This window comes from Panulirus ornatus, chromosome 14 (assembly GCF_036320965.1).
Source record: "Panulirus ornatus isolate Po-2019 chromosome 14, ASM3632096v1, whole genome shotgun sequence".
NCBI classification, from domain to species: Eukaryota; Metazoa; Arthropoda; class Malacostraca; order Decapoda; family Palinuridae; genus Panulirus; species Panulirus ornatus.
In genome coordinates this window covers 50142044-50157043 of record NC_092237.1, presented here as the reverse complement: position 1 = coordinate 50157043, position 15000 = coordinate 50142044, and the positions used below count along the sequence as shown (strand labels likewise).

Genomic DNA, 15000 nt, shown 5'->3' with positions numbered 1-15000 from the left:
AAGGACTGGAGTAACCCATGCGGGCCCGTGGTGACTCATGGTCAGCAACGCTAACCACTACACCGCGGAGCGATGTGTGTGTGTGTGTGAGAGAGAGAGAGAGAGAGAGAGAGAGAGAGAGAGAGAGAGAGAGAGAGAGAGAGTGAGAGAGAGAGACAAAAAAAAAATATATATGAAAGAAGTGTCCCCGAAAAATCAGAAAACCAAAAAATGAACCACCCACTACACGTAAAAACATCCAGCCATTAAAATTCTGCTCAACAAAAAAGTTTAAAAACAAGAAAATACCAGGAATTAATGTTCCTCGCCAAGCTCACTTTTATATCCAACTTTTACATTTTTGACGAACAAGTTCTGCTTTAACTCCGAGTGACTTCATGGCCAGAGGAGACGAGGAAGGGGCGGGGGGATAGTAGAGGAGGAGGAGGAGGAGGAGGAGGAGGAGGAGGAGGAGGAGGAGGAAGAAGAGGAGGAGGAGGAGGAGGAGGAGGGAAGTGGGTTGTATTAGAGGGAGAGGAGGGAGCGGGAAACCATCACTACCGACTCAGGAAATGTTCACAGTCACGAAAGACTTAACGAAGGTACAGGCAGGCTGGGACCGGAGGTGGTCTGTCCCATCCCATGCGCATGTAGGTGAAGCCTGTACGCTACGTCATTGGCCCTGAACGAAGAAAACGTACTGGTATAGGGCTAACGAAATCGTCTATTCAACTACACTATGCTCACACTTATTACACCTTTCCTCACAGTACTAATACCTTACCTCACAGTTTCCTTACTTTCTCAGACTTGTTTGTTTGTTAGGTTATAAAACAAATAATAAAGTGCACATTGCATTCCATTTATTATCAAAAACACCATCATTCATAACAATAAATAAATTCATGGAGTTATACAATATTCAGCGAGTTGCTCGATGCATTTTTCTGTATGTTTTGTGGAATGCAGTCATATTTCTGTTCAAAGTCCTCATTCTGAAGAAAGTACGACACTGTAGATATAAAGCGACCACTTCGCCCGGCAGATCCACGTACCTACATATGTCCTGGGAGAACTCGTTGATAGCTCCCTTGCCAGGCTTCAAGGTGTCTCCCCCATGATAACCCTTGAAGAGACGCCCCAGGACCCCTAACTTCTTCAGGAACTCGGCGCTGGGTTGAACAAGGCCTGATTCCTTCCAGCTAAATGTTTCCAACAGAGTTGATTGTTGCTCTGCTTTTCGAACTTTGCATCCGAGATTATGTTCTGGAAATCTATGTGCTATGTACCCACCCAAATATACTTTAGCTTCTTCTTCAACCATATCTTCCACGTTGTTTAGGTGGGCCAAGTTGCTAAATTCATCTTCACTGCTCTTTACTTGATCTCCAATAGATAATGATGAAAACAGCATCGCAGATACATTAAGTTCTTCTTCGAGTTTTCCTTCATCTGTCATGGCATTTGCTTCCTTGTCTGTAAACGAGGCCTGTGGCAGGGAGTTTCCACAGCAAGCCTCTTCTGACTTACTGTTGTCCCTAATGATGGAGTTCTCGGCACCTAACAGATGTGCTCTGAGCCTGTGCTGTAAAGACACTGGGTCTGGGTGATCACGTAACCCTCCCATCTTCCTAATGCTGCCAAAAAACTGTTCCAAACCATCCTGGTTGAGTCTGCACGTCATCAGAGATGAAATTCCATATTTGTCTCTGAGCATCTCGAACAATTTGAGTAAGGATTGGGATGACACGAGTAGTCCCTTTTGGAACCGAAACTTTTCCTGATGACCACAAACATTCATTGACTCTATGACTTCCATCATTTTACTTACTATTAGGTTCTGGTTTTCCACATCAGTTCCGTATGCATTTCTCGTTTCGTTTCCGTCGTACATCACCCTTGCACAGAAAAGATCGAACCAAGCATCAGTTAATAGGATGAAATCACTTGTCCTGTCCCAGTCCTTAGAATGAAGCAGGCCTCGTTCTCCAAAATATTTCAGAGATTTGCCAGTTCTTTCTGAGATCAGATGAGCAGCCAATTTTACATTCCTTCTATTTGCCCCTCGAACTCGGATGTGCTTGTGTGACAGACGATGTGGCACTTTTAAATCACCTTTCGATCTTGCTATCATTTCTCTGACACACTCACTGTTAACTAACTTTCCATCCGCCATCTTAAAACCATAATCGAGGAAATTATTCCTTATCAATCTTAAAAGGTGAGGCGCGTCTGCAAATGCATAGATTTGTCTTTCCTGATCGGCTGGGTTTGTGAAAGACGACTTTCCAGGTGACACATGAAGCCTGTTCCACAGCCTTACATTGGTTGGCCCAAGATCATTAACAGTTGCCACAACGGGGAAACCAGCTGCCTCGACTCTAACAATCAAATCAAAAAGAATGTCTTTTGTCATAGGACAATCAAACTGGTAGAATATTATTTGTTTCCATGGTGCAATTACACCACGCAACATAACCAACTGCACACTTTTGTGAGGCCCACGAACTTTGTCACGAGACGTCCGCTTGGAAATGCTACATTCGTCAAATGATAATGCGCAGACGCGATCTTGCTCTGTCATGGACTCTGATTTACATTTCAACAGATTGATAACAGACCATAAAATGCCCGGCTCCACCTCAAGCTTGGCTACCCAGCGGTTCAGCGTTGAAGCTGACGGAAGAGGAAGTCGCCACTTTTCTCTGAGAAATCTGTATGCTTTAGGACTTAAGCTCCTCAGTGTCAGTGCTCGACTAATATCTTCTTCATTCCACCGTTTCACAGGTTTTCCATCTGAGGCATGTAGTACTTGTGAGTCTGACAGAAGAGATCTTGGATTATTCCTGCTGGTATTTGCAGCATCTGTGGTAACACAACGCAAGTCATCACGAAGCTTTGCAATCTCCTGAACGTAAGTGATGCACTCCATTTTCCTCTCAACATTTTCTGTACGAAGGGCATCCCTTTCAGCTGTCACTTGCCGCAGCTGAAACTGGAGCGCCTCGAAATCTGCGGCTGTTCCAACGACCGGCGCATCGTGTTGTACTGGCACGCTGCACTGAACTGACTGATTCAGCATTTTGCAAAGTCCACTTCCTAACTCAGCATTTTGCATTGGGGCCTCTGTAAGATAATGACACGATGTTAGTCTATAAATCACTGTTATTAGGATGAAACTCATTAATGGAACAGTAAAACACTGGCTATTGGAGTCAGTCTCTCTCTCTCTCTCTCTCTCTCTCTCTCTCTCTCTCTCTCTCTCTCTCTCTCTCTCTCTCTCTCCATTTTGTGGTGCAATATACTTTGTAATGTTTCAAAACACTGTACAGCAATCGTATATATATATATATATATATATATATATATATGGAGGAAGTGAAGTGTTTTAGATATCTGGGAGTGGATCTGTCAGCGGATGGAACCATGGAAGCGGAAGTGGATCATAGGGTGGGGGAGGGGGCGAAAATCCTGGGGGCCTTGAAGAATGTGTGGAAGTCGAGAACATTATCTCGGAAAGCAAAAATGGGTATGTTTGAAGGAATAGTGGTTCCAACAATGTTGTATGGTTGCGAGGCGTGGGCTATGGATAGAGTTGTGCGCAGGAGGATGGATGTGCTGGAAATGAGATGTTTGAGGACAATGTGTGGTGTGAGGTGATTTGATCGAGTGAGTAACGTAAGGGTAAGAGAGATGTGTGGAAATAAAAAGAGCGTGGTTGAGAGAGCAGAAGAGGGTGTTTTGAAGTGGTTTGGGCACATGGAGAGGATGAGTGAGGAAAGATTGACCAAGAGGATATATGTGTCGGAGGTGGAGGGAACAAGGAGAAGAGGGAGACCAAATTGGAGGTGGAAAGATGGAGTGAAAAAGATTTTGTGTGATCGGGGCCTGAACATGCAGGAGGGTGAAAGGAGGGCAAGAATAGAGTGAGTTGGAGCGATGTGGTATACCGGGGTTGACGTGCTGTCAGTGGATTGAAGCAGGCATGTGAAGCGTCTGGGGTAAACCGTGGAAGGCTGTGTAGGTATGTATATTTGCGTGTGTGGACGTATGTATATACATGTGTATGGGGGGGTGGGTTGGGCCATTTCTTTCGTCTGTTTCCTTGCGCTACCTCGCAAACGCGGGAGACAGCGACAAAGTATAATAAATATAAATAAATATAAATATATATATTATATATATATATATATATATATATATATATATATATATATATATATATATATATATATATACACACACACACCTGAAGCTTGACTTCCTGGTCCATGAATACTGATGACAACATTCTCTTGACTGTTTGCCTCGGCTCCTGGCTCCGGGGTACCTGTCAGAAAATGGAATTATAAATGAACGTGTGAAACGCGCATGGTGACTTCAACTCTCTCTCTCTCTCTCTCTCTCTCTCTCTCTCTCTCTCTCTCTCTCATCCTACATGGCATTACCTTACACATGCAAGCTATTTCTCTTCCTCCTTACTGTATTTCAATATGGCACACATCAAACTCTCCTTAAGGTCAGCAAAACTTGTGCAGTACTCGAGCTTACCTTCTGGTGCGGGAAGATGGATGGTTGGCACGGCACCTGCTTTCAGTCTCCTCTGATTCTTGGGCACTGGCTGGCGTAGCAGTTCATATTTCATGTTTCTCTCGTAGTCACTTGGTTTGAAATGCAGGCTACATATTCTTGCATTGTTAGGATTAATGATATCTTGTTGTCCGCAAGCAGTAATCCACTCTCTCCTCACTGTGTTGTCTTTGGGAAAGCGGTGGAAAATGACACTCTCGTTACCTTGGCTATAATTGGAGAGGCACGATGAAATGGAGCAGTTGCTAGGCATTCTGTAGATGTTTTTTTCCTGTGTGTCAGGAAGCACGGTCGTGTTTTATGGGCAGTGGGAGATTGATGGAGGGACGTGCTCACGCTGCCAAGGTCTCGATTCAACTGAGGGTTCAGGGCCACGTGACGTCACAAGCCGGCCTGCGCGGCCGGGTCCGTTTTCTGGAGTCGGAGTGGGTCGACTTTGGTATATATAGGCATAGTCCGCGACACAGGAAGGAACCTTATGTTCCTTGTCGCACTTAGATTTGTGACTCCTCGAAGACTTGCACTTTCCTTCCCCAAGCATTCCTATGTTAGGTTACGTCAGGGATAAGTTAGGTTGGGTGCTGGGGGTTAGGATAGGTTAAGTTACGTTGGGCTACAAACTTAACCTGATCTAATCTGACCTAACGTAACCTAGCACAGAAAGGGAGGGGGGCGAAACTTCATGTAATCCTATATCAAATCATATCGAACACTGTGAGGTCAATCAGGAAATCGTGCGTCCCTGTGCCTCCTACGGCAGCAGGAGATGGGAATCCACTGACAGCCTTTACACCCAATCTTTTGACGACCCTGTTGGACCTGACTGTACACCAAAGTGACCAGGTACAGTGTACTAGGAATACCTGCACAACACTTACCCTCTCCGAAGATTTACGAGAACGTAAAGCAACAGGTTTTGTAACGTTGAATCAAAGGAATCAAGGCGGATCTGCAGATGGTGGCTATCACAGATTTACCTCCAAGCAACAATGGCATCTGGATGCGGAATAAACCCAGCGAATATATTACGTGAGCACACATCGACAAGTGTCAAGCAAAAGGTGTGCCCAATTATCCCGAAGTAACTATATATTACATGAGCTCACATCGACAAGTGTCAAGCAAAAGGTGTGCCCAATTATCCCGAAGTAACTATATATTACATGAGCTCACATCGACAAGTGTCAAGCAAAAGGTGTGCCCAATTATCCCGAAGTAACTATATATTACGTGAGCACACATCGGCAAGTGTCAGCAAAAGGTGTGCCCAATTATCCCGAAGTAACTATATATTACGTGAGCACACATCGGCAAGTGTCAGCAAAAGGTGTTCCCAATTATCCCGAAGTAACTATATATTACGTGAGCACACAGCGGCAAGTGTCAGCAAAAGGTGTGCCCAATTATCCCCAAGTAACTATATATTACGTGAGCACACATCGGCAAGTGTCAAGCAAAAGGTGTGCCCAATTATCCCGAAGTAACTATATATTACGTGAGCTCACATCGGCAAGTGTCAAGCAAAAGGTGTGCCCAATTATCCCCAAGTAACTATATATTTCGTGAGCACACATCGACAAGTGTCAAGCAAAAGGTGTGCCCAATTATCCCCAAGTAACTATATATTACGTGAGCTCACATCGGCAAGTGTCAGCAAAAGGTGTGCCCAATTATCCCGAAGTAACTATATTCCTGACACCAGGGTTAAGCTGTTCTGTTTGGGTGGCCCAGTCGCGGAAAAGGCATAAGACTCTTTTGCAAGTAAACAGAGAAGGATGAGAAAATGATCACCGAATAGTAATACTGTACCTCACGCTGACAGAATGTGTAGAGATCATGAATTTACTACCCTCCCTTACGATAGGATATATGAGGAGATTTCCGAGGTGATCACATGTACGATGAGGATAAATAAAGTGAAGAGAATATATAAAGTAGATACAAATGAGAAACTAAATCAAGATGAGAACTCTAAATAGCGTGTTTTAAACCAGAATATATATATATATATATATGGTAGAGGATGTGTGGATCAGGTGTTTGCTTTGAAGAATGTATGTGAGAAATACTTAGAAAAGCAAATGGATTTGTATGTAGCATTTATGGATCTGGAGAAGGCATATGATAGAGTTGATAGAGATGCTCTGTGGAAGGTATTAAGAATATATGGTGTGGGAGGAAAGTTGTTAGAAGCAGTGAAAAGTTTTTATCGAGGATGTAAGGCATGTGTACGTGTAGGAAGAGAGGAAAGTGATTGGTTCTCAGTGAATGTAGGTTTGCGGCAGGGGTGTGTGATGTCTCCATGGTTGTTTAATTTGTTTATGGATGGGGTTGTTAGGGAGGTGAATGCAAGAGTTTTGGAAAGAGGGGCAAGTATGAAGTCTGTTGGGGATGAGAGAGCTTGGGAAGTGAGTCAGTTGTTGTTCGCTGATGATACAGCGCTGGTGGCTGATTCATGTGAGAAACTGCAGAAGCTGGTGACTGAGTTTGGTAAAGTGTGTGAAAGAAGAAAGTTAAGAGTAAATGTGAATAAGAGCAAGGTTATTAGGTACAGTAGGGTTGAGGGTCAAGTCAATTGGGAGGTGAGTTTGAATGGAGAAAAACTGGAGGAAGTGAAGTGTTTTAGATATCTGGGAGTGGATCTGGCAGCGGATGGAACCATGGAAGCGGAAGTGGATCATAGGGTGGGGGAGGGGGCGAAAATTCTGTGAGCCTTGAAGAATGTGTGGAAGTCGAGAACATTATCTCGGAAAGCAAAAATGGCTATGTTTGAAGGAATAGTGGTTCCAACAATGTTGTATGGTTGCGAGATGTGGGCTATGGATAGAGTTGTGCGCAGGAGGATGGATGTGCTGGAAATGAGATGTTTGAGGACAATATGTGGTGTGAGGTGGTTTGATCGAGTAAGTAACGTAAGGGTAAGAGAGATGTGTGGAAATAAAAAGAGCGTGGTTGAGAGAGCAGAAGAGGGTGTTTTGAAATGGTTCGGGCACATGGAGAGAATGAGTGAGGAAAGATTGACCAAGAGAATATATGTGTCGGAGGTGGAGGGAACGAGGAGAAGAGGGAGACCAAATTGGAGGTGGAAAGATGGAGTGAAAAAGATTTTGTGTGATCGAGGCCTGAACATGCAGGAGGGTGAAAGGAGGGCAAGGAATAGAGTGAATTGGAGCGATGTGGTATACCGGGGTTGACGTGCTGTCAGTGGATTGAATCAAGGCATGTGAGGCGTCTGGGGTAAACCATGGAAAGCTGTGTAGGTATGTATATTTGCGTGTGTGGACGTATGTATATACATGTGTATGGGGGTGGGTTGGGCCATTTCTTTCGTCTGTTTCCTTGCGCTACCTCGCAAACGCGGGAGACAGCGACAAAGCAAAAAAAAAAAAAGAAAAAATATATATATATATATATATATATATATATATATATATATATATATATATATATATATGAGATCAGTGCGCATTGGTTTGGAAGCAGGATTATCGATGATTGGCACAAATTACGTAATTATATCATTATAACACAGAGCTGTACACAGGGACTAGAGAGGAGATGAGTGAACATGACTGTATGTGACCACGCACACCAAACGCAACTCCCTCTTTACCTTTGCTTCACACGATACCTCCATCTCCTTAGTACCAATACTCCACTCAGAACCTAATGGCGTACATCAAGGGCTACATAAAACTTTTTCAACAACTCTTTCACGTATATCCCCAATCCGTGGGGAGTGTGTTACACTGAAACATGGACTTCCACACGTATGAGTGTGATCATATATAATTTACTTTTCATAAAAAGTTGATTCGTCACTAACTCAAGTGTCTCCACTTTTTTTCTTCTTTTGATGTTAGCTGAGACGGCACGGGCAGCTGAGGCCCCAATCAAGGCCATTCCATTAAGGCTATATATCCCAGCCTGAGCCAGGTACCCATTATAATCAACCAACCCCGAGGAGCAGATGAACAGCTGGGTTGACTGTGGACCGACTACCGCAACCAGGATTCGAACCTACCTGCGCGTTCGACCCTGACCGGTTAGTGAATGCGTCACGGTCTTATGATGTGTTCTTTTTTCCTATATCTTGCAAGCATCCTGTCACAAATAGGACTCGAACCTGAACACCAGATTCCAGGACTTCTCGCATCATGGTGACAGACATCGGTGGCTTGGTAACCCGTGTGAGCCTTGTGAGACACTCCTCACATACACCGGAGAGACCGTGGCATATGTGTGTGTACCCTCCTCCAGCCTGTGGGGCGTCATCCATCACCAAGACCCGAGGTGCTGACCCAGATGGAGACGATGAGAAATGAGGAACGTTGCGCGACAGCTACCATATCCTTCAAGAGTTATTCCCTTCCTATAGGAAACACAAGTGTAACCAGACACCAACCTTGGGGGTGGCTATTAGTACAGCAGCCTTGCAGCTCATGGAAAAAAAAAAGGCAAAACTACAGGAATTCCTGTAAATACTGACTACCAACAAAGCACAAAATCTTACTGATCATCATACATCAGGAGGAATATAAAAGCTCAGTTGGCTGACATTAATAAATGTAGGTTAAGGAGATTACGAGGAAACTATCAGTATGACGCTTCCTGGCCGATAAAGCAAGATGGTTAATTATGACCGGACAAAAATGGATTCTTTACAAGTTTCCCTCTACCTACAGTGGCCCACTCTAACACCACCAGCGTTGGAGGCGAGCAGTCAAACCCATGCTCAGGGGCCGACCGACGGGTAACTCACATCACTAACTCTCGTCTCTCGACTCGCACAATCACTCGAGGCGGAGGCAAAATAGGCGCGACTGACATCGTAAAGGATCAGGGGAAATATGCGAGTGTCACTGAATGTCGTGAATGAAGTGAAACGTTTGAGGAAGGAGACACAATAAGCAGCGACACAGAGACGTGGAAGATCAACGTCAAGTGAGAGCTTAGGGCCGAGATTAACTGCAGGACGAGGGGAACAATCAGTTTTACAACGTCTGTCAAAACAAATACATAAAAGGACACAGTGGATGTAGAGTGGTTACAATAATTATAATAATAATAATGATAATAATAATAATAATAATAATAATAATAATAATGATGATAGTGATAATTATGATAATAATACTAATAACAATAATAATAATAATGATAATGATAATAATAATAATGATAATAATAGTAATGATAATGATAATGATAATAATAATAATAATGATAATGATAATAATGATAATAAAGGCGAGTCACTCGACCGCTTTCTCTGCTGAAGTCAGGAGCCTTGAGCGATATGATCAATAATGAGCGAGACTATTCCTTCTTGTTCCTCCACGAAGGATAAAGATATATGATATGATGAAAGCCTGCGTCTGTGACACCGATTTTGAGTCATAACTCCAGGGATGGAGAATACGAGGGATGGTTGCAGTAACAGCTGTGTTTGGGAACAGGCTGGCTGTAGGGGGGGACGTGGGAGCCAAGCACCTGAACCCAACACAGGTCAGACCATCGGGTACAGCAGGAGAGCGGCACTCACACAGAGCAAGAGGCCAAATGGAACCTGTCACCTGTTGAGGAGAGTGTACAGTCACCATCCATTCTCCTGGTAACCCCCCCCCCCCAGTCCACATTCCCGGTCGCTGCATGTGAGGTGATCGGAGGGGCAGCAGAGAGAGAGAGAGAGAGAGAGAGAGAGAGAGAGAGAGAGAGAGAGAGAGAGAGAGAGAGAGAGAGAGAGAGAGAGAGAGTCCAGTACGTGCCTGACGGTGGCCCGTTTTTTTTTTTATACGACACCAGCAAAATCCACGCCCTATGTTCTCACTGTCAAGGGCGGAGGTGACACGCCTGGAGCAGTGTATGCTGGGGATGACGACCACAGCCATGCCTGGCAGTCAGTGTCAAAGTCATTCTACTGAGAGAGCTCTGACATTTTGTCTGTCACGACGTCAGGCGAAGCGTGATCCAGCACACAGACACTCCCGACGCCGACCAACAGTGGAATGACTGTGGCGCTGGATGGTTAGGGTTTACAGCATGACGCTGACGGGGTCGACCCGCCAGAACTCCATCTGTGCCCAGTCACACACACACAGGTCGACCATACACAACATCCCGAGCACAATCTACGTGGAGAGCTGGTCTGAAAATGGGACGACCATCAGAGGAAATGATGGTGGTGATGATGATGTAACAACACACCTCTGCCCCTTGTGCGCGACAGTGCGACCCCTGAGCATGACGGTCTGGTCACCGTACTCAGGGGTCGCATCACCCTTGTGCTCAAAGGAACGTACCGCCGTGCTTAAGGGTCGCACCGTCGTGCCCAAGGGTCGCACGGTCGTACTCAAGGGTCGCATCGTCGTACTCAAAGGTTGCACCGTCGTGTTCAAGGGTCGCACCGTCGTGCCCAAAGGTCGCACCGTCGTACCCAAGGGTCGCACCGTCGTACTCAAAGGTCGCACCGTCGTGCCCAAGGGTCGCACGGTCGTACCCAAGGCTCGCACCGTCGTACTCAAAGGTTGCACCGTCGTGTTCAAGGGTCGCACCGTCGTGCCCAAAGGTCGCACCGTCGTACCCAAGGGTCGCACCGTCGTACTCAAAGGTTGCACCGTCGTGCTCATGGGTCGCACCGTCGTGCTCGAGGGTTGCACCGTCGTGCTCACTGAGGCTTCGAGAACACCACGAGGAGGACCGGTGTCGTGGCCAGTTACGTGATGAGGAATGGCTGTGTCTCAGGAGAAGTCACCTTAGCGACGACCGCTGTACTCGCCTGCCTGCACCGTACGTCCTGTGTGACCACACTCGCCTCCCCGCTCGTGTGCACCCGCCAGGTGTCGATACTGATGCGACATATCTTAATGAGCATCTTGACGAGCAGAGTAGGGATCATTGTTACCAGAGCCAGTAACAAGGGCACATTCACTACTCATTCACACACACACACACACACACACACACACACACACACACACACATACGCACACACATACACTGAAGCACCCAAGTGCTTTCGCTCTTCACCCACCCAGATGCTTGATCTATATATGTCTGGACTGATGAATAGTTAAGTTGTACCGTGACAGTGACAGCAGGAAGCGATAGTGTATCATCTAACACGAGATAAACTTCTGAAATGTGCGTGTGTGTGTGTGTGTGTGTGTGTGTGTGTGTGTGTGTGTGTGAGGGACTTGGCTGTTGACGCTGTACGTGCCTCGCCTGACGCCAGATAACCGCATTGTGAAAATCATGAAGGAGAAACTGTCTGCTCGCCAAGGATTGGTATCGCATTCAGGTTTAATGGACCAGGAAATATTCAGCCGCTCTCACGTTATATGCGACAGGCCAACACTGGACTATGCGCCGGTAAAGTCTGGGCCACCGTACCTGAAGCAGCACAAAGAACTAAAAACGAGGAGGTCAAGAAGAATCAGGACATTTGACGAACAGTGAAAGGTTAGAGGTCATACATGGATCCACAAGGGAGGACGAGACATGTATTGACTCGAGCGCGACCGTCCAGTTTGTAAACCATTCTGTTGACGTAGGCGGCGAACAACAGTCTTCGAGAGAGGCACAGCGCTAAAACAGAGGCCATACCATGAATGAGAGAGAGAGAGAGAGAGAGAGAGAGAGAGAGAGAGAGAGAGAGAGAGAGAGAGAGAGAGAGAGAGAGAGAGAGAGAGAATTTCAGAAAAAAAATGCGAGTAAGCTCTTTCATAGGAAAGGTGTAGTGTGGATGAATGGAATGAGCCAAGTGACGAAACAGTTTTAAAACGTTGGATCGTATGAGGAAAGAGGTCATGAGACGGGGGTCCCCGAACACTGCCTGTGATGTACAAACGGGTCACCAGAACGCAAATAAGAAGTCATCGCCCAAAAACCAGCGGTGGCAAGTTCTGTGTCCTGGCAACACTTGCGGCAATACCTTCCCATCATTCTAAACACAGTGGAGCCATTCAGTAGCGTGATGTGAACTCTGCAATACTGGCAACTCCTTCCTTCCCAAGCTACATTTGTAGATCCATGTTCCATATGATAGCTGTAACCTTATCTCTTTCTTTTCAGTACCTGTATCTCTATCATCCGCCACCCTCGTGCGGCGTCTGTCTTCTCCCACAGCACCAACACCGAACGCAGCACACAAGATGTAAACTCTACCAGAAGAATTACCCTCACACCCAGCAACATTGTCTTCAACTTGACATTTGTAAAATCCCTGAATTCACATACAATTCCCCGCTGACTATCACAAAGATCTTCATTTTGTATAATATGTCATTAGTTTAATCGCTGCATATTTTGTTATATAATCCAATAAATCCAGTAGTTACATTTGTTAACCGTTGTCTTATGGGAACACTCGCTCTCCTCTTTGGCGCCACCGCCCACAAGGAGGTGGGTAGGAGTGCACAATACATCCGATGCTCGTGCCTCAAGAGTCAAACTGAACCTCCTGCAACACTGTGCAACAAAATTTCTCCCCCTCCACTGCAACACCCTTACCACCCTCCTCTTCCAGGGAAGTTCTGGCCCTGTTTCTACGATACTTAAAGCACTGTCTTCCCCAAGCCCCACCCCAACCCTGGGGGCCACCAAACACGCCCTCCCCTACCGCCCGCCTCACCCCGTCCCGTCTGAGCCCCCGTAACCAAGTGTAGCACTGTCTTCCCCCAACACCCACCTCCGGACAACAAGGCAGGCAACCCCCCCCCCCTCTCCCACGCCCGGATGGCCGTAACACACGCAGCATTATCTTCCACCCGCACCACTCGGGCCAGGGCTTCGAATCTGAGGCAAAACTGTATAGGTCGATCATCCACACCAATATAAGGAACCGGTGGGCCATCGAGGGAGCCCCGGTAGTACGAATAATGACGGTGTTAAAGAGTCGATACAAACCCCAGGCGACTAATTTATTCCTCTTCGTTCACAACAGACTGCTGTTAGAGATTCCTATGGCGTCGTCTGCGTAATAAACGTCCATGCTTATGTTCGCTCGTGGAGAGGGTGTGTGTGTGTGTGTGTGTGTGTGTGTGTGTGTGTGTGTGTGTGGAGGGACTGTCTGCTGTGTGGGTTGTGTACGTTGCCTTATGGCACCCCAGTCAGTCAGTACTGGGTATTGTGGTGACGTCAGGGTCTATATGTTACGTCGGTACTGTACCAGTGCTTGGGTGAGGGGAAGATCTCGCGGTGATTTCCCGCTGTCCAGCTGCAGCAGTTTATATATATATATATATATATATATATATATATATATATATATATATATATATATATATATATATATATATATATATACTGGAGGCCGCTCGTAAGCACCGTGTCAAAGGCCTTATTCATATCCCTCGATTTTACGGTGCAGTTTATTCTAAAGGCTCTGATGATCATTTTTCACTGCACACTCTCCACCCCCCTCTGATCATGTAGCACTATCCTACCCCCAACACACACACACACACACACACACACCACTTCCTTCCCCCAAGACAATACATTTGCATCATTTCCACCCGCAAGCAGACCGTATAACACTATCTTCCCCACGCAGCACTATCTTTCCCCAAGATAAACATGCATTATTTCAACCCCTGCAGATACCACTATCTTCCCCCCTCGCACTCGCCGTCGCACTGTCTTCCCCCGCAACACTTGCACTGCCTCCCCCTCCCCTCCCCTCCCCCCCTGCATCATTTGTAACACTTTCACCCCCTAGCATCCCCTCCCCCCCCCCACAGTAGCCACGGTTAAAAACCACCCTTAGCGACCACCGCCACAAAGCACTATCTCCCCTCCTCTAGCGCCCTACCCCTCCCCCCATCTCCCCCTCCCACCCACCCCGCCATCAGCCAATCTGATGTCACCTTTATGGAAGCGCGTATAGCGCTATCCTCCTCCTCCTCCCGCCCGTAGCATCCCTTTAGGAAGGACGTGAATATTTCCTACTCTACTGACCCAACTCCACAGCACCGTCTTGCCCCACCACCACCCCAACCCCCCTCTTCCCTCCCCCACAAAAAAAAAAGGAGGTTTACGCCCCTAATGCCGGGGTCGTCAACGGCCGGAGGAGAGCCAGGGCAACAGGGGCATAAACACCATCCGCGCAGCAGGAACTTTTACGGGCCAAAAAAAAAGAAAAAAAAATAGAAATGAAAAAAAAACCCTGGGTTAGCCTGCCCGCCTGCCTGTTTACCATGAGTGTCGGTCATGAGGGACCGATGCTGCTGGCTGCCAGCGGCATCATACGGCTCCACTGGTAATTGCCGGACCCTCCCCAAGCTCACATTTGATACCCTCAACACTCGTACCTCACCTCTACACACACACACACACACACACACACACTCACACACACACACACACACACACACAACAAAAAACCTCGCCGACTGACTCAATGACGACACGAAAGCAGGGAAAGTGTGG

General features: G+C 46.5%; 1 protein-coding gene across 1 annotated transcript; it reads right to left on the bottom strand.

The window, feature by feature from the left end:
* Positions 1-829: 829 nt before the first annotated feature.
* On the bottom strand, positions 830-4966 carry LOC139753092 (transposable element P transposase). Its single transcript, XM_071669183.1, has 3 exons — positions 4531-4966; positions 4229-4309; positions 830-3105 (listed from the first exon to the last, which is right to left on the bottom strand). Exons 1-3 carry the CDS (start codon positions 4820-4822, stop codon positions 902-904), a joined length of 2577 nt encoding a protein of 858 aa, XP_071525284.1. The 5' UTR covers positions 4823-4966; the 3' UTR covers positions 830-901.
* Between the last annotated feature and the right edge of the window lie 10034 nt (positions 4967-15000).

What these genes read in the sequence shown, in the direction of transcription:
- LOC139753092 (XM_071669183.1), bottom strand. Translation starts at nt 4,822, where the DNA reads ATGCCTAGCAACTGCTCCATTTCATCGTGCCTCTCCAATTATAGCCAA. An exon ending in CCATCTTCCCGCACCAGAAG is followed by an intron (nt 4,310 to 4,530) that starts GTAAGCTCGAGT and finishes ATTTTCTGACAG; the next exon opens with GTACCCCGGAGCCAGGAGCC. An exon ending in ACCAGGAAGTCAAGCTTCAG is followed by an intron (nt 3,106 to 4,228) that starts GTGTGTGTGTGT and finishes ATTATCTTACAG; the next exon opens with AGGCCCCAATGCAAAATGCT.